General features: G+C 41.0%; 2 protein-coding genes across 2 annotated transcripts; one reads left to right on the top strand and one right to left on the bottom strand.

Moving 5' to 3' along the window:
* The first annotated feature begins 4032 nt into the window (after positions 1 to 4032).
* Positions 4033 to 9722, top strand: LOC141783841 (tumor necrosis factor ligand superfamily member 10-like). Its single transcript, XM_074661416.1, has 6 exons — positions 4033 to 4303; positions 5806 to 5937; positions 6376 to 6421; positions 6531 to 6647; positions 8282 to 8532; positions 8910 to 9722. The coding sequence occupies exons 1-6, from the start codon at positions 4190 to 4192 to the stop codon at positions 9117 to 9119; spliced, it is 870 nt and encodes a 289-aa protein (XP_074517517.1). The 5' UTR covers positions 4033 to 4189; the 3' UTR covers positions 9120 to 9722.
* A 56-nt stretch (positions 9723 to 9778) lies between these two features.
* Positions 9779 to 16813, bottom strand: msl2a (MSL complex subunit 2a). Its single transcript, XM_074661413.1, has 3 exons — positions 15754 to 16813; positions 12278 to 13689; positions 9779 to 11750 (listed from the first exon to the last, which is right to left on the bottom strand). Exons 1-3 carry the CDS (start codon positions 15893 to 15895, stop codon positions 11448 to 11450), a joined length of 1857 nt encoding a protein of 618 aa, XP_074517514.1. The 5' UTR covers positions 15896 to 16813; the 3' UTR covers positions 9779 to 11447.
* Between the last annotated feature and the right edge of the window lie 1079 nt (positions 16814 to 17892).

Raw genomic sequence — 17892 nt, 5'->3', positions numbered from 1 at the left:
GTACTCCACATTACTACTACTAGAGAGTCCCCAAATGATTTCACATCCACACCACCTCTCAATAATATTCAAGATCAGACATGTTTTTGTTTCCTTACATAGAAAGAGAGTGCATTTCTGGGCCAATAATCAATGCAACACCCCCCTCTAGTGGATTGAGCACATCATGACCCTACCATGGTCTTAATCTAACACACATTTGGTAACCACTAGTGGATACTCAAGTACTGTAAGAACAACTTCGAGGTACTTCCAGAGGCTATTTCCTCTACTACTACTACTACTGATATGACACATCGTTATAGATTAAACTATCAGACAGTATGTGAAGTAGTTAAAATTAGAATGAATTAAGCATGAATGATTTAACAAAATTAATCCAATAATACAACACACAGTAATAAACACTCACGGGGTCTATTTGTCTGCATGTTAAATCATTTTGATACGATTGTGAGTGAAACATTAGTCTGCATTGGCTCTGTTTCTATGCTCCCACATTCACATACAATAGTTTCCTATTGGGGAAACACCTTTCCACGGACACACTAGCTGAGTCACTGGCAACTTGTGCTGCTGTAGCAGTTTTCAGCACTAGTCTTTGTTTCATAAATGAGACAATGAGCAGCTGTAATGCTCAGGCGGGAATTTAGGGAGATTCCATGACTTTACCGAGAGGAACGTTGGGAGGAGAAGCCTCAGGGGAGGGGAAAAGGGGAGTGGAGGACAGAGGAGGGTTGAATGGAGCGTGATCTGTGCTTTAAATCTATAATAACATATGTCTTCTGGGTGTTATTTTAAGTGTTTCGCTACAGGGGGGGAAGCTGCTTTCATTTCCAGAGAAGCAGCAGCTCTCCTTATGCTTTCCTGTTTCCAATTGTTCTTGTATTTCAGATTTACGGAGTTGGAAAATAGTTTCGTCAGCGTCACTGAGTCTAACAATTTCACAGTACTGTTGAGTGTTCCTCACAGAGAGACACACGTTTTTGATGATTTTGGTGCTGACCAACATTTGTTCCACTTATAAAGCTACAACCCTTCATATTTTCATGAATAGCAATAGCTATTCAATGTATTTACATTATGTAAATAGCTTTCTATATGTTAGATTTCATGGTTAATGGCGGAGTCCACCATTCCAGCACTTGATTTGATTTGCCTTCACACGCCAGAGGGATCACAGGAAACGATGCAGCGTTACTGTTTGTAATTTTATCTCATTGATGTTAGCCGCACTGATTAGTGTTCACTCCCCCCACAGCCAGAAATAGAAAATAATAATAATAATAATAATAATACATCCCTGCTGGCTGTAGTTTAATATAATAAACGTAAGAGTGGTATCGAGCATCTCATTTCACGCTCAGCTAGAAAGCAAATAAACATATTTCCCCAAATGTCAAACTATTCCTTTAAGTTAAAACACCAGAGGATTAAAGCCAGTTGCTGCATGTCTGACAGAGGTCAAAGGTCACCGGCTGATTGAGGATAAAAATAACAATAATATGATAGGATTAAAAATATTTAAACATAGTTTTACTGTCTCTTTCTCTCTGTGTGTGTCTGTTTGCCGTGGGACTGTAGACAGGCATGTCTCTCAGGGTGTCATCTTCCACGCCCGAGGCCAGACAGTCTTCAGCTATCACTCATGCTCTCTCTGACAGGCCTGGGAATTGACGCACCTAAGGGAACACAGGAACCTCTTATCACTGTCTCTGCCGCATTTTTAGATTTTAATCAGTTAAAGGAAACAAACATAATACTTATTTTCCTCTGCTGCTGCTGCACTCGCTTACACTTCCTACATTTTTTCAGTTTGGTACAGCACTACCTACATGTGTGAACATTACGGCAGCATGTGTGCCAGTGTGAATGTGTTACACATGCTTTTTAAGGCAGGTCTTGATTGCTGGGAGGGTCGTGCACATCCAGGAGCTGTGAACTCCTTCAGCTCCACTCTCACTTCCTCACACTGACAATGGAGCCGGGATTAGAGGTGAAGGAATGAAAGTAAAGGAATCACTCAAGGTTAAGCTCTGCACATTGAATGACTCCCCTGGGACAAATGGTACTATAGGGCTACACATGAGCCCAAACAATGGCGGGTCATTTGGCACTATAATCGAATAACATTCTCTCAGATCACTTCACAATAGCAGGAAAGAGAAGAAAAAAAGGGTTCTTTTTTCATCTTACTTTCAGATGCTGAGTATCTGTTATCTACACTGCACTCAAGTGATTTTGGTCATATGACAACATGACTTTGTTTTATCTTTTTTTCAAATCAAGCAACAGCCAAGAGTCGCGAGGAAAAAAACAGCCATCAGGAGAAAATAAAGTTTGAGTTGCACACAGTATTATTTATCTGCAGCTGTTTAACTGTGAAACACCAAGAGAACACAAAAGTATCACACTGACAAAAAATGAAAAACTGAACAAAGACTGAATGTGGATTAAATTACACACAAAAAGCCAAATATCTTAATAAAAACATCACATTTTTATTACTGATTCTTTCCAGAGCCTCCATGCTCACCCCAAATGCCCCATTCAACAAACACAGCTAATGCTGCCTTTGACTTCTAGTCTCCAACTTTGGAGACTGGAATTCATAAAAACAATTTGTACTGCACTGAAGTCTTTCTGACTTGAAATGAACCCAGTTACAAATTGTGGCAGATGTTGTGATTGAAGTTGAACAACGATATTATGAATAACAGAAAGGAGTAAACAATGTCAGATACTGAAAAAACTGCTGTCTCCTACAAGCATCTGCTACACATAACTAGACCTACGGGATTTAACACATCAAAACGCTATTAGAACAACACAGGACAGAACACAGATCTATTTTTTCTCTCTGTGCAAAGCTCCTATCTGGTCAACACACTTGTTTGATAACTCTCTGTTTAGACATCAGTCACATCCACTGGTGTAATAGAGGGTATACACAGCTATACGGAGTATACCCACTTCTTTTTCTGGCATTTTACAGCATACCCACCTACATCACCCAAAAAGCCATTGGAATATAAAGCAGAGTACACCCACTTCCTCCTCAGGTAACCAATAGACTACCATCTATCTCGTACACCCACCTCATCAACGACCACTATCATGGCCATTTTCATTGGGGTCCCTTGACCTCTGACCTCAAGATATGTGAATGAAAATGGGTTCTCTGGGTACCCACGAGTCTCCCCTTTACAGACATGCCCACTTTATGATAATCACATGCAGTTTTGGGGCAAGTCATAGTCAAGTCAGCACACTGACACACTGACAGCTGTTGTTGTCTGTTGGGCTGCAGTTTGCCATGTTATGATTTGAGCATATTTTTTTATGCTAAATGCAGTACCTGTGAGAGTTTCTGGACAATATTTGTCATTGTTTTGTGTTATTAATTGATTTCCAATAATAAATATATACATACATTTGTATAAAGCAGCATATTTGTCCACTCCCATGTTGATAAGAGTATTAAATACTTGAAAAATCTCCCTTTATGGTGCATTTTGAACAGATAAAAAATGTGTGATTAATCAAGATTAATCAAGATTAATCATGGACAATCATGCAATTAATCGCGACTAAATATTTTAATCAATTGACAGCCCTAATTAATATAATAATAGAATGAAAAAATTAATATTTTGAACACATATAATGCTCCATCTGCTGATGATGTGGTGAAGATAATGTGTAGTAGCCTTGTTTGGTAAAAAAACAAAACAGAAATCTTAGGCTATATACTAGCTGTCAGTCTTGTCAATGGTATGTGCATCAGCAATAGAATATGAGTAAAATATTTCAAGGTTTAAAAGGTCCACATTATTATCTCTTTTGGGTTGCTCAAGTGAAAGTTTCCACATTTCCTACAGCACATGAAGGCGTCATGAAGTTACATGTGCAGTAATAAGCTTCCAGCTCATTTCTATCTAATAACAGATACATCTTGAGGCTGTTAATCCTCCCACCCTCTTTCTCTCTCTCTCTCTCTCTCTCTCCCTCTCTCTCTCTCTCTCTCTCTCTCTCTCTCTCTCTCTCTCTTTCCCTCCCTCCCTCCCTGTGGAGCAGAAATGCAGCAGAGCTTGATCTGACTTGTCCTCCCTGCTGGCTGGAAGAAGTGTCTCTTTGCTCCTCGGGAACTTTATTTGGGTGCCTCACTAACTCACTCCAGCAGTGTGATATGGCCGTTTCTGTTTCTCTCCAGTGTCTGGGGCTCATCATGCTCGCAGCAATCCTCCTGCAGACCATCGCGGTTGCCTTCAGCTTTGTGTACTTCAACAAAGTCCTGAGCACGGTAAGATATGCTTTCACTTTACTTTACAACACAGAGCTTGGTTTGCCATGTCTTTTTTACAGGGATACCAGACCAGTGACACAACTTTATATCCTCTGCACACAAACATTAACTGTGAAAGTACCACAAACATGGTGTAGTAGTAGAACAGTATGGGAAGGTATAGTAAAACCTTATGCCTGTTCCTTCAGGGATTAAAACATTGCAGGATTCATATTATACAGAAGTGTATTTGGAGGTTAAAAAAGCACCACTTATGCAATGATTTCTGCCATTTTTTTAAAGGCTGGGCAATGAGAGAGGAGAAAGTTGGGAGAGTAGATAACAGAAAACAATGGCAGGAAACGAGACTCTGGAGGTTGTGACACCCAAAAGCAACATTCATATTTCAGATTTGTTGCAGATATTATGAAAAGAAAAGCAGAAAGGAGCTGACAGATTCAATGCTGAGCTCTGATTGGCTGAGTGACAAGAAAGAAACGCCCACCTCCTCACCTATGACCACGTCAGAGAGTTAATTGACCTTTCATTAAGCCCCGCCCCTTAGAACGTAAGCCAATCAGAGCGTAGCATCAATTAGCTCCGACTTTCAGATTTTCTTCATTTTTCAGGCTAGTTTTGTGGATTTCGAGCTAGTTATGGTTAAACATTGTGTCTGGGGGCATGTGGAATAGTGATACATGTTACCCGGAGAGGTTGGAAAGACATATACGTTTCTAAAACGTAAAACGTAAAAATGCTACGCTAGCTACTGAATGTATATACACACACTTAGCTACTGCTTTTGCTTATTAATGATTGTAACAGTGAATAATCAGTAATCAATAATCAGTTTGACATCCTAGATATATTCTTCCAACATATTGAAGACCCTTAGCAGGGAGTGCAGTGAGTGACAGTGTGGGCTCCATGGTAACTGTTAGCTCTGATGGCGTGACGTAGTAGCAGTGGGGGGCGGGGCTTACTAATTGGCATCCACCAATTAGGTGATATACCACTATTGTGTATTTTGCTTAATAACCAAGGAACTTTATTGTTCTGACCAAGAATGTTTTTTAATTAATCAATATTATAAAAAAAATTGTATTGAAAATGTGTGTTCTTATAATGATTATGTGTTGCCTCCTTATTGTCGAAGCCAAAGGCCAAAATTAGAAGGAAATTAGTTTGTACTAGGTCTCACAGCTGTACAAAATATCATTCAACCATGGAAAATCATGCTTGTTTGTGCTTGCTTACCTTTGCATGTGTGCTACCCCAAGAGCTGACACTATTAGTCAATTAATGTAATTGATTGTTTCAGTCATTTTTGCTGTTTTATGAGTCTCAAATGTGAGTAATAGAAAATTGTAAATAAGCCTAATCAAGAAAATAATCAACTGATTAATCTATCCATCCATTATCTGTAACCGCTTACCCTATTCAGGGTCGCAGGGGTGGGGGGGGCTGGAGCTGGATCAAAAGTAAAAATTTGGTTTTTTATACCTTTTTTATGTTGACAGATGCAGGAGAGTTTCTCCCGCAGCAGTGTGTCCTGTCTGATCAACGCAAATCAGCTCAAAGATTCAGCGGAGGACAAGAAGAGTGATCCCTGCTGGCAAGTCACGCAACAGCTCCACTACCACATAGAGAAGGTTTTTTTTATTTCTTTCTCTTTCACTACCTTCAATTCGTTTTCCCTGATTACAAATTCTACGTGCGAGAAAGTTCCTTTTTCAAATATTTAAGACACCAGTGGCCACGCGGTGCATGTTGAGAAATTATATTTTATTTCTGCATTACATGCGGTTACTCAGAAACCACTGATTGGAGCTGGAAAAATGATGCAACTCCACATCTCTAAATAACAGTGACTCACCCAAAGGGGAATACTGCTATTCCAGGTCAACAGATGACATATTTATTGGCCCAGAGGGAGAACTGAATGATTCATGGGGGTGACAAGGCCCCTGGTGAATAACTGAATGTTAATTTAGATCTAAAGATACCAAAATGGCATAATAACTGAAGAGGTCAAGATACTTTAACTCTCTCTCTTTTTCTTTCTGTCTCTCTGGCTGTTTTTCTTTCAGACGATGGCTGACAGATTCCAGAAGGAGATATCCACCGCTATGAGAAGTGAGGACATTGCCTCCCTTGACTATCAGTCATTACTAATAATAGGAGTAAATCTTTTTTCCACTAGAAATGTCTTGTGTGTGTTTCTTATCTGTCTGTGGTTTCACAGATAAGCTGACGGGAGTGCTGCCTTTCCTGAGCCCCGGGGTCCAAGGGGTCCCTCTTCCTAAAGTTGCCGCCCATGTGACGGGTGTCATCTCGTCCACAGATCCTCCATCAGCAGACGGTGAGGATCCTTTAAAGTAGTACCGTGACACATATTCACAATGCTCGCACACCTGTGAGAGTGCTGTGTTGTTTCATTCATACCTTTCCAGGGCAAGAGGTGAGGAATGTGCTTCAAGGCTCCTCAGGCTGCTCTCACATTCACTAACGTCTTCATGTTTGTCAGGACCTGCAGATGTGCAGCTGCTTTGTCTTTGTCAAAATGTCCTGTAGTTGTCTTTGTGACCAGTCAGTGTCCCAATTACTCTTTGTCACGATATTTAATTAAACACATGCATTATCTTAAGACATTAGTAGTCCTTACCTAGTATGATTTTTTATCTTTTTATGATTAGATTTATGGCATTTTCACCTTTTATTTGGCATTACACAGACAGGGCGATAACATGCAACAACGATTCCTGGCTGAAATTGTAGAAGGATATGTGTGACAGACACCCCCTAGTTTTAATCTTTTTTTACTCAGAAAATGTCTATTATCAGCAATTTCTGGGAAACACACCTTTCTAATAATGAGGAAAAAGCCTCTCACCTCAATTCCTTAAAAGTTACTTCCTTAACAGTTTTAAGCTTCTTCAACCATTTTAATTAGTTTTTGAATGATTTATGGTATTTATCAGTTCTTACCAGACAGTTACGGCAGCTGAGTTTAGTTTTTATTTTAATTCAGTTGAGCCAGTTGCAAATACATTTGGTTTCACTCCAGTCAAAGCATTTTTCAAATTGTTCTAAGATTTTAAATTTTTTTTTCTGGAAAAATGAGTCATATGATAATAATATGATATGTTATTAATTGCTCCATTCATATGAGGAGGTCTGTGGGAAGGAGGGGGCATGTAGATTAGCAGCATGCATTGCTCTCTGTCACAGTGTCTGTTTTGATACGACCACTGGGGGACGCCAAAGTCAATTCCTTTCTAATTCTACATGTTTTGGCTTTAAAGGAAAACTCAAGTAATGTTCTATATTTTTCTTATTGTAAATAAATCCCATGAAATGACCAAAACCAGCAATGAACTGATCCTACTAACAAGTATTGTCGCCTGGTGCTCCATTGTTGACCCAAAAACTATTAACAAAACACATCATTGGACCACCCTACTGCACTGGTGTTTCTTCATCATCATAAACCTGGGCACTGTAGTTTATTTTTGAGTCTATCCCACGTACAATATCCTGCTGCTGTAAATAATCACTAGACTAGAGCACCAAATGTGTATTAATCCGCAGCTTAAAATAGTCCCCGAGAGATGCACTATTTACTCCTGTTTGAGCGAAATTTGCGAAAAACTACAGTGCCCAGCTGTTTTAAGTAATTATTCAGCCTTTTTTTTTTTTTTTAATTAAAGTATAGAATCATGACGCGTTCTTAAAGTCTGTAATAGGAACCAAAGTCAAAAGTATTAAAGGACTGACTAACACATTGTTGGTTTTGGTATTTTCATGGGATTTGTTGCTTTCTTTTTAACATGTGGCTGTTGTCTGTGAACTTAAAAAAGCCACTAGTCTGTGAGCACATCTGTAAGCATTGTTGTCACACTGAAAGTTTGTTTAACATTTGTTTCTTATTCGAATAACAGTGACTGGTTATTCTCAGTAACACTCCACTGTGTGTGTGTTTCCGTGCTTCTGCAGGCCCGCGGAGCAGCAGGGGCTACTTGGGGGAGCGAATCCGAGCGTGGGAGGGCCAGAGAGGTCTGTCCTTCCTGCAGAACATGGAGCTGAAGGAAGGAGAGCTGCTGGTGCCCAGAGAAGGCCTCTACTACATCTATGGCCAGACCTACTTCAGACTGCACTCCACGGAGGAGACGGATGGGGATGCAAAGGGGGAGACGGGGGAACCAAAGGAGGAAGGAGCTCAGCTTGTCCAGTACATCTACAAGAAGGTTAGGCTTTGACATGAAAAACAATAAAAGGTCCTTAATAAGCCTCTGACCTCAAAATATTTGAATGAAAATGGGTCCTATGGGCACTGACGAATCTCCCCTTTACAGACATGCCCACTTTATGATAATCACATGCAGTTTGGGGCAAGTCATAGTCAAGTCAGCACACTGACACACTGCAAGTATATTTGTCCACTCCCATGTTGAGAAGAGTATTAAATACTTGACAAATCTCCCTTCAAATTACATTTTGAACAGATAAAAAATGTGATTAATTTGCGATTAATCTCGATTCAATATTTGAATCGATTGACAGCCCTAAAATGAATGCTTTGATTATGAAAGTTTTGATCTTGTTTTTGTGATCTGGCCCACAGATGAGTTCCTACACGGTGCCCATCCTGCTGATGAAATCGTCCCGGAGTGCCTGCTGGCCTCGTGGCCAGGAGCCTGGCCTCTTCTCCCTGCATCAGGCCGGTACCGCCTTTCTACAGCCTGCTGACCGCCTCTTCATCACCGTTAGCAACGCTAGTGCAATGGAGATGGACGGGAGGGCGAGCTACTTTGGGGCATTCCTCGTGGGCTAAAGAGGGAAAACCCCCCGGATAGAAGTGTCCGGGACGAGGACGACTTGATACAGACGTCAACAAGAAGTGAACCCAAAGGTCAAGGGGTTTGCTTGATAATATGAGGAGCTGTCTGGGGGTACAGGATTGGAGAAGAAGAACAGACTCTGAGGAGTGCAAAGGACTTCTTCGGGACCACGGAGCTGTAAGGATATGATCTAACGGAGCTGCAGCGGCAGACTCTCAGTGGCCCAATATGGCAAGGACGAAGAGCCATTTGCTTTTCAAGGCTAGTAAACAGGATGACAGAGCAAACGTGGATTATGTGGTGCATTCAGAGTACGGGGCGATTGGACAAGTACAATAGATGCTGATTAAATGTTGCGCTCTCATGTGTGAATGACTTCTATTGAGGACAGAGAGGGATGCTTTGCCTGCAGGTCAAACAGTCAACAGTTATTGAGTTGACATTTAACTGGTCTGTTATGAAAAATGCCGCAAGACGAGATTTTATAAGTTCAGTATTATGAGTGAAGCCTCCTTTTTGTTTACAGGTTGAATTTCCTCTTTGTGCAATGTCTTGAATAAATGTGCGGCGTGACACAGATCATGTCATGCGGCCTTTTAGTTAGACGTCACTCGCGAGTCAAATATCCCCTCTACACAAAAAGACACAGAACTGAAAAAGTAAAAAACTATCATTTAATTCATGTTGTATTACATGTTTCCATATTATGGCAGTGAATGTTTCAGCAATAATAAGAGTCACTCCTCAAACAAGAGCTTTTTTGACATAAAAAAAACAATACCAAAAACTAATCAGGGTTCAAGTAATGCCCAAAAGAAATACATTTTTGAAACATACACACGCGCAGGAAGATAGATCATATTTGCTGATCGCTCTGTAAATCCACCTGCTACTTCCTGCTGGTCTATGAGTTGAGAACCAAGGTGTTTTGTTTGGTCAGCCTGAGTCCTCCCGCTCTCTCCTCCTTCAGTCTCTTTTTTGGTCACCGTGTCTGGACTGACAAAAAACATGTTGTAGATACAGCTGAGACAGTAAACACAAACACAGACAATACACACACACACACACAGCCGCTCGAGTTATAGGAGGGCTTCAAGGTGCTTTAACCAAAACACAAAAAAAAAGACAGTGGTACCAAACACTTGGTATCAAAAATAGTCTCTGAGTTGGTCTCTAATCAGTCGGGACACTACAACTGGGGGGGAAATGCACACGCAGAGGGATATTTTGTCTTGTTAATGACAATCTATGGCTTCAGTTTATCTAAACACACACGCACAGTCATGTACAATCCCATACTCAAACCGTAACGGTGAAATATTTTTAGAAGACAGTCAGTTATAATCTATATAAATGGCAATACTGTAAACAACTGCGTGTATGCACGAGAGCTGGGAGGCTCCTTGTTGGTGCTCCTATTGCTATGGTAACCAAGAATGGTTTTTAGTTGTAATTTGGCCAATCAACCAGACTAAGTGCTTGCAACCCACCATCCATCCCCCCACCCCCCTCCCACTGACATTACAGTAAATCTCAGCAGGCACACACACACACTTACACACACACAGAAACCGTGGAGCCAGCCAAGTGCTTTGACATTATCTTGCTGCCTGTACAATGCCTGCATCAGTCAAGTTCATTAAGACAAATTCATTATCAGTCTAACAGTACTTGGATTGAGTGAGTTAATGAGATAGAAAAGGCATAGAGTCTTGTGTGGGACATAACTTCTCCATTAGATTAGTCACAAGATTCATTCATAATTAAGGTGTGAACACATATGGGGTTAGTAAGGGCCGTCCTGATACCACTTATGCATTAACACGGAGTAACACTCGGAACATGGAAAATGCTGCGACAGGTGAGATATGTTGATGCGTTTTTTTGTTATCATTATGCACTGATAATCACACAGGCGCACGCTGAAATCTATAACGGTGCGCACACACTAACAAACACAAAACCTGGTATGGGTTTCCTATTGCCTCTTACAGTATGTCTGTGGTCTATGAACAAAAAGCACCTCTTGGGAGTACAGAACAGCCTTGGAACCGAGTATAAGTGTTTAACTACAGACAGGCAACGATACACACCGGCACACAGGCACAATACAGGAGGCTTTGGCACACCCATGCTAGTCTTACTACTCAGCATTTTCCAACACAGAAGAGCAGGTTACAGAACAGGACAGACCCATAGCTGCCTTAGATTGCCTTCCCCCCCTCTGGAGGGGTGGGGAGGTACAGGTTGTCAATGATCAGCCGTCACATTCAATCAGCATCGAGCTGTCTGTTTTTTCAGAGTCCCCCCCCCCCCGCCTCTCATCCAATCAGCAGCTCCAGGCTGTCCTCGTAGGTGGGCTCTTGCGGGGGGCTGGGGGACAGGAAGGCGGTGGTTACGGGGGTCCCCGTCGCCGTGGCGACGTTGAGGAGGGTGTTAGCGCGGATGCTGGTGGTCGCCGGGTTGCGGAGTGCCGCGGCCGCAGTGATGCTGGTGAGGTTGATGCCGAGCGTGAGCCGCGTCTGCTCCAAGGCTTTCTCTGGCACGGCGAAGGCCTCGAGCTTCTTCTCCCCGTTGGCCATGTAGGAGTTCTGGCAACCTCGACAGATACAATCCAAGCACGCCTGAGAAAGATGACGAAAAAATAGTCAAGGAACATCCGTCTATTTAAATCACACCAACGTCATGTTAAAGCTGCAAAATGACTGATCCACCCCCGAGTAACTTTAGATATAAATATGACTTTGTAAATAGTGTCATTATTAAATCTGGTTTACAGAGCACATAAATCACAGGTGGCAGTTTTTGTTAACAGATTAAGCAGATTAAGATTAAGCCCCTCTTCAAGATTTACGACTACCATTGCAATGCAGATATCAAAACAAAGAAGTTCAAAGACACCTTAAAATCAAAGCATTGAGACAGGCCATTTAATTTATACTTTAATCAGACAAGTTTATTTGAATTCACATTAGTTGTGTGTTGAAATTTTTTTTACACGTATACTACATAAAACACTAATCTGCACCCAATCACATAATGATGCCATTACACTTCTGAAGTGCTGATTGAATAGAGACATTTTAGTTAATAAAATCAAGGAAAATTGATTAAAAAAAATATTCCACACATGCAATGGTTTTCCTCTCACCTTGCGGTTTGAGTAACAGGGACAGCGTTGCCCCCTGCAGGTCAGCACAGATGGATTCTGGGTGGCCCTGCCACACTTACAGCCCTTCTTCTCCACTGGCTTCTTATATGGAGGCCTAACGGGCGCCGGGGGAACAAGGCAGCCTGACATCAACCGCTGGTCTTTGCTTCCGTCCTTGGTCTTGGAGCCTCCCCCGCTGCGGGCCTTCGCGTGGGGCTTTTTAAGGCCCGGATCGACGTGTTTCCTGGCACCTTTATTGTGGTTCGGCGTGGGGCGACTGAGCTTGGGGGGCGCCCCGTTGGGAAGGGACGAGTATGTGTGTGCTGGTACAGTCAAGGAAGGTGTTGGTGGTTGCATGTACAGTGTCTGAGAGGGGTTTGGAGTGTGTAAATGTGACGAGGGGCCCTGTAGGATGGAGGCGATGGGGAGGGGTTTCACCTTTTCCCTGTCGCTCTCTGAACGAGAGCGTTTACGTTTAAGGCGGACTGGTGGGGGCTTGGAGGTTGGAGGAGGATCGAAAGAGGATGTATGTATGTGAGCACCATGACTTGCCACTATGTTAGTCCTGTCTGTTTGGATCTGCGTGTAGTTGTGAGCTGTGTCCAGCTGTATGTACATTTGAGCGTGCGCTCTGTCCGTGGTTATGTGCGTGTGAGTGTGCATACGTTCTGGCTGTAATAGAGGAGAATCTCGACCAGGCTGAAGGGGATCCAAAGTCTGTAACACCTCCTCCACACTGAGGAGCAACACCTCTCCCTCCTCCAGCTCCCTGCTGCTAGATTCCCCATCCCTGAGTGAGCACACAGTGCCTGAAGTTGGGGCTAAAGGTCCAGTGGTCAGACTCAGTTCCAGACCACCACAACCAGTATCGGACAAAGACAGGCCTGCCTGTGGCTGCTCCTCTACCAGCTCGCATACTTCCAGCTCAGGAGAAGAGGGTTCCAGGTCCTCCAGCACGTCTCCATTGCATTCCTGTGGTCCATTGGAACGGGGAGGGTCAGAGGAAGAGCTCTGGGGTACAGCTGAGAGCTCTGCAGGAGCAGGTGGTGCCTCTGTGGGGGTGAGGGACTCAGGGGCAGATGGATTCATATCTTCCTGCGCCAGGCTCGAGTCCTCTGTCTCTAGCTCCTCTTCATGTGACATTAGCACCTCCTCTAGCAAGGCCATAACCTCTGGAGACCCTCCCACGTGGCTGCTGATCGGCTGCAGCAACGGCGAATGAGTTACATAGAGGCAGAGCTTCCTGTAGCATTGCACCAGCAAAGAGAGCTGTTTGTTCTCCTGGAAGCAGGAATAGTCCTTACAGCGGCTGCACGACGGCCTGATCTGCATCTTCTGGCCTTTACAGCCCAAGCAGACATAATGCTGACACTCTGCATGTGTTGGGGAAAGGGGATCCTGGAGCAGTTTACCTGAGAGAAAAGCAAGAGGGAACTGTTAATCCACGTGTTTATCCACTTTGCATTTATTTATGTGGAGAAACTATGGCACAATCAACTAGCTGGATTAGTCATTTTAAGTTCTTTCCATTCACCATCATGCCTCTCTAGAAACAGATGTAATTACCATTTGAAGTGATTAATCTGTCAATCATTTTCTCAATTAACCATTTGGTAAAACATTAGAAAACAAAGGAAATGGCTTGATCTGTCCAGCCAATTTCAAAATAGATGCTGAATAATTTTCCGTTAATTGACTACTCAATTGATTAGAGATGCACCGATACGACTTTTTCAGTCCCGATATCAATATGATACCTGGGCTTTGGGTATCGGCCGATACCAAGTTCTGCTCCGATACCAGTGTTTAATTAATAAGCTGTTTGCCTCACTGTGTGGAAGTGACTGGGATCATTCTTTTATGTGTAAGGCAACATCAGGCTTGACTTCTACATTACTTTTTTAACTTTGTAAAACAAAATGTAACAAGTAAATACATAGATATAAATGTACTGAATTGATATTTATCATTAAAGTCGTAAATCGTACACCAGAAACTCGGTAAACAATATTCAAAATTAACAGAAATAACAAATCAAGAATAAACCTTTATAATTCATCAACAAATTGGTCAAAATTTAAACAAATTTTAATTCCAGTATATAATGTATACAGTATGTATAAATAGAATTGAATTGAATACATCGGCTCCACTGTCACCGATATCCGATCCAGCTATTTGAGTCAGTATCGGCCCGATATCCGATCCGGTATTGGTGCATCCCCACAATTGATCAAATTGATTGCTTCAGTACCAACTGATGCATTTCAAGCAGATCAGAGAAATCAATAAACTCAATACCAATATCATGATGTGTGACTAATCTGAGATTTTTTTTTTTTCTACACCTTAAATGTTGGTGCTTCTTGCACTTTTTTCTGAATTTTAACTTGTCCGTTTATTGACATAAACAAATGAAGGCTCCAACCTGCCTAAGCTTTATGTTGACATTACGGATTTTTTTACTGCTTACATCACCCAACCTGTTGTTCTGGTTAAATATTGCACGAAAGAGGGAGAAAGTAATCATGCTAAAAACACCATTACATAATCGGCAGAGGTCAGAAATATTGTCATTTTATCATTCTGTCAATATTGCCCCATCTCTAAATGCAAGCTGTGCCATTGTTGATATTCCACTAGCTAAGCGGAGAGAGTAAATAGAGCATGAATAGGAAACACATGGCTCTGCAGCAGACACAACAACAGAGGAGTCATCTGTCTTGACAAGAGGAGGACAGATGACTGGTGCTGCTCAGCCTCGGTTGCTAAGGAGACCACGGGTTGTGGAGCACGACAAACCGCTGTGCACGCCCACAGACACTTAAAGTCAATTTGAGATTATGAAACACTTAATTCATTTTTAGTAAACTGAAACTTGAAAATGATGATCATCTTGCAGTGAGGTGACATAAAAACAGTACTGCTATTATTCAGTGATATTTTTTTTTTATTTTCTATTAACTTATTTGTTGATTTAATTTATTATTACTCTCGTATTTTTGTATTATTATTGGTTTTTTTTTGTTATGTGTGTCTTTTTTGTTTGTTGTTTTAACTCTATTCTTTCTTTTTGTCATTATTATTATTGAGGTGACATAAAAACAGTACTGCTATTATACAGTGATATTTTATTTTTATTTTCTATTAACTTATTTGTTGATTTGATTTATTATTACTCTCTTTTTTTACATTATTATTGTTTTTGTTTTTTTGTTATGTGTCTTTTTTTTATTTATTTTTTTAACTATTCTTTATTTTTTACATTATTATTATTGTTATTTCTTTTCTTGGTTTTGTTTCGGTTTTATATGTTGAGATTGTTTTCTCTCTAGTGTACTCGATGGGTTTGTATGTAAGCTCATCTACTTAAAAGTTGGTTTATAGACTGGTGTAATTACGAACAGTGGATTGCATATATCAAAACAGCTTTGAAAAAAGGGAAAAGATAAAGTGATATTTTGCAGGATGCTTACCACAGACATGGCATGCAAGCGCCTGTCTGAAGAAGGGCAGAAGCGTGTACATCTCTGCAAAGGTGTGAGGCTGCCTCGGGTCACTCTGCAGCACGGCCCGGCTGGCGGACACGTACAGAGCGGTTGCATTCACCGGGTTCATAGCGGTTCTGGTGTGTGATCCGTCTTGCAGCCTCCTCAGGGAAACAAAAAAAAAAATCCAGCCACTTGCTGCTGCTGCGACTCTAAAGCTAAAGATAGATAGTCTCAGGTTGGGTGGTGGATGATGATGGAGGAGGAAATATAAACTGGCCTCTGGTGGAGCAACAAGCAAGTCACTCCAGTGTGTCAATACAGGCACATTAAATAATAATAATAATAACAGACATGCTTGAAGCTGAATCACTAAACGTTAGCTCTGCAGCTAGCTAGCTAACGTTAGCATCACCGGTTCGTAGTAATGAGATCTTTTAGATCATCAAGTTTCTATTAATTAGGACCAACTCGACCCTATGTTTTAATTACTCACATTCTCCCTAACGCTGCTCTAACAGCTACCAGTGATCAATCAATCGATCCATGATCAGGTTAGCATGTATGTAGCTAGTTAGCTTATCAGCCAAACGTTTTAAACCAGAGAGGCTCGATGCTATAGCCATAAATAAAGCTCATGTATAACCCAACACAGTCTCCTCCTCTCTGCGATGAACCAAACGATGCTCTTAAGATCGCATAATTGGTTTGGTTTATCAATCAGCTAACACCTCCCAGGCGCGCACCTTGATGTAAACAAAGCTAGCGTTAGCATGGCTAGCTAACAATTAGCTAGCAGGAAATCCAACCGTTATCTCCTCCTCCTCTAAGGGCCGCCGCCGCTGCCTTTATGCCTCGCACTCACAAGCAGGAGGGTAAATGCAAGCTATAGATTGAAACCCTGCGACTCTGGTACGTTTTGCTATAGTACTTGGCGAGCAGCGAGCGAAACATAGCTAACTAGCCGCTTTACAGATGCATCAATCATTCGATTCTCCACTTTTCTCTCGCATCAAGCGCTCAACCTCTCGACAGGCATGAGCATCATCTCGCGAGACTTTCCGCTAGTTACCTTGGTTACGGTAGTTTTCGAGGGGTTCACAGCGACTTCAGCTTGGCTTCATTCACTCACCTGCTGTCCTAAACGACACAACACCTGCTGTCCTAAACGGCACAACACCTGCTGTCCTAAACGACACAACAAATTCATTAGTTGAACGAATCTAGAGTTTTCCTCATTATTATTATTTATTATTTAATTTAATTTAATTATTTATTTATTTTATTTATTTGTTATTTTTATTGTATTTTTATTTTTATATATTTATTATTTTTTTATATCTATTTTTGTATTTTTATTTTTATATATTTATTATTTTTTTATATCTATTTTTGTATTTTTAATTTTTAAATTTATTTATTTTTAATTTTTAAATTTAATTTAATTTAATTTAATTTAATTTATTTTATTTTATTTTATTTTATTTTTCTGCACAATCTCCTGTTCCACACTCCAGTCCAGATGGTGGCGGTAATGCATTTAATTTAATTTAATTTAATTATTTTTAATTAATTTATTTTATTTAGTTATTTTATTTTATTTTTTTGTTTCTGCACAATCTCCTGTTCCACACTCCCGTCCAGATGGTGGCGGTAATGCACGTCTAAGATTGTTTGCCAACCGCCAATAAACACCAAAAAAAGAGAAAAAATTCAATTAATTCATTCTTTCAAGAAGAAAGTGGGAAAAGGTAATTAAAAGAGTAAAATAGAAACGTGGAGACATATCATATTATGTTATGTAGGCTATCCTAAACCCTGCTACTCTGGTACGTTTTGCTAGCGAGCAGCGAGCAAAGATGCATCAATCATTCGATTCTCCACTTTTCTCTCGCATCAAGCTCTCAACCTCTCAAGAGGCATGATGATCATCTCGCGAGACTTTCCTCTAGTTACCTTGGTTACCGTGGTGTTCGAGGGGGTTCGCTTCATTCACTCGCCTACTGTCTTAAACAGCTTGCCAGTTAAAAATTAAATTCTTTAGTTAAACGAATCTAGAGTTTTCCTCATTATTATTAATTATCATTTAATTTGATTAATTTATTATTATTTTTTTGTATTCATTTA

This window comes from Sebastes fasciatus, chromosome 15 (genome assembly GCF_043250625.1).
Source record: "Sebastes fasciatus isolate fSebFas1 chromosome 15, fSebFas1.pri, whole genome shotgun sequence".
Lineage (NCBI taxonomy): Eukaryota > Metazoa > Chordata > Actinopteri > Perciformes > Sebastidae > Sebastes > Sebastes fasciatus.
Note: the sequence above shows the minus strand (reverse complement) of the source record. Positions and strands in the feature narration are given on the sequence as shown.

Coding starts and splice junctions, on each gene's coding strand:
- LOC141783841 (XM_074661416.1), top strand. CDS start 4,190: ATGGCCGTTTCTGTTTCTCTCCAGTGTCTGGGGCTCATCATGCTCGCA. Junction 6,422..6,530: donor GATATCCACCGCTATGAGAA/GTGAGGACATTG, acceptor GTGGTTTCACAG/ATAAGCTGACGGGAGTGCTG. Junction 8,533..8,909: donor TCCAGTACATCTACAAGAAG/GTTAGGCTTTGA, acceptor TCTGGCCCACAG/ATGAGTTCCTACACGGTGCC.
- msl2a (XM_074661413.1), bottom strand. CDS start 15,895: ATGAACCCGGTGAATGCAACCGCTCTGTACGTGTCCGCCAGCCGGGCC. Junction 13,690..15,753: donor GCTTGCATGCCATGTCTGTG/GTAAGCATCCTG, acceptor CTTTTCTCTCAG/GTAAACTGCTCCAGGATCCC. Junction 11,751..12,277: donor CCTGTTACTCAAACCGCAAG/GTGAGAGGAAAA, acceptor CATCTTTCTCAG/GCGTGCTTGGATTGTATCTG.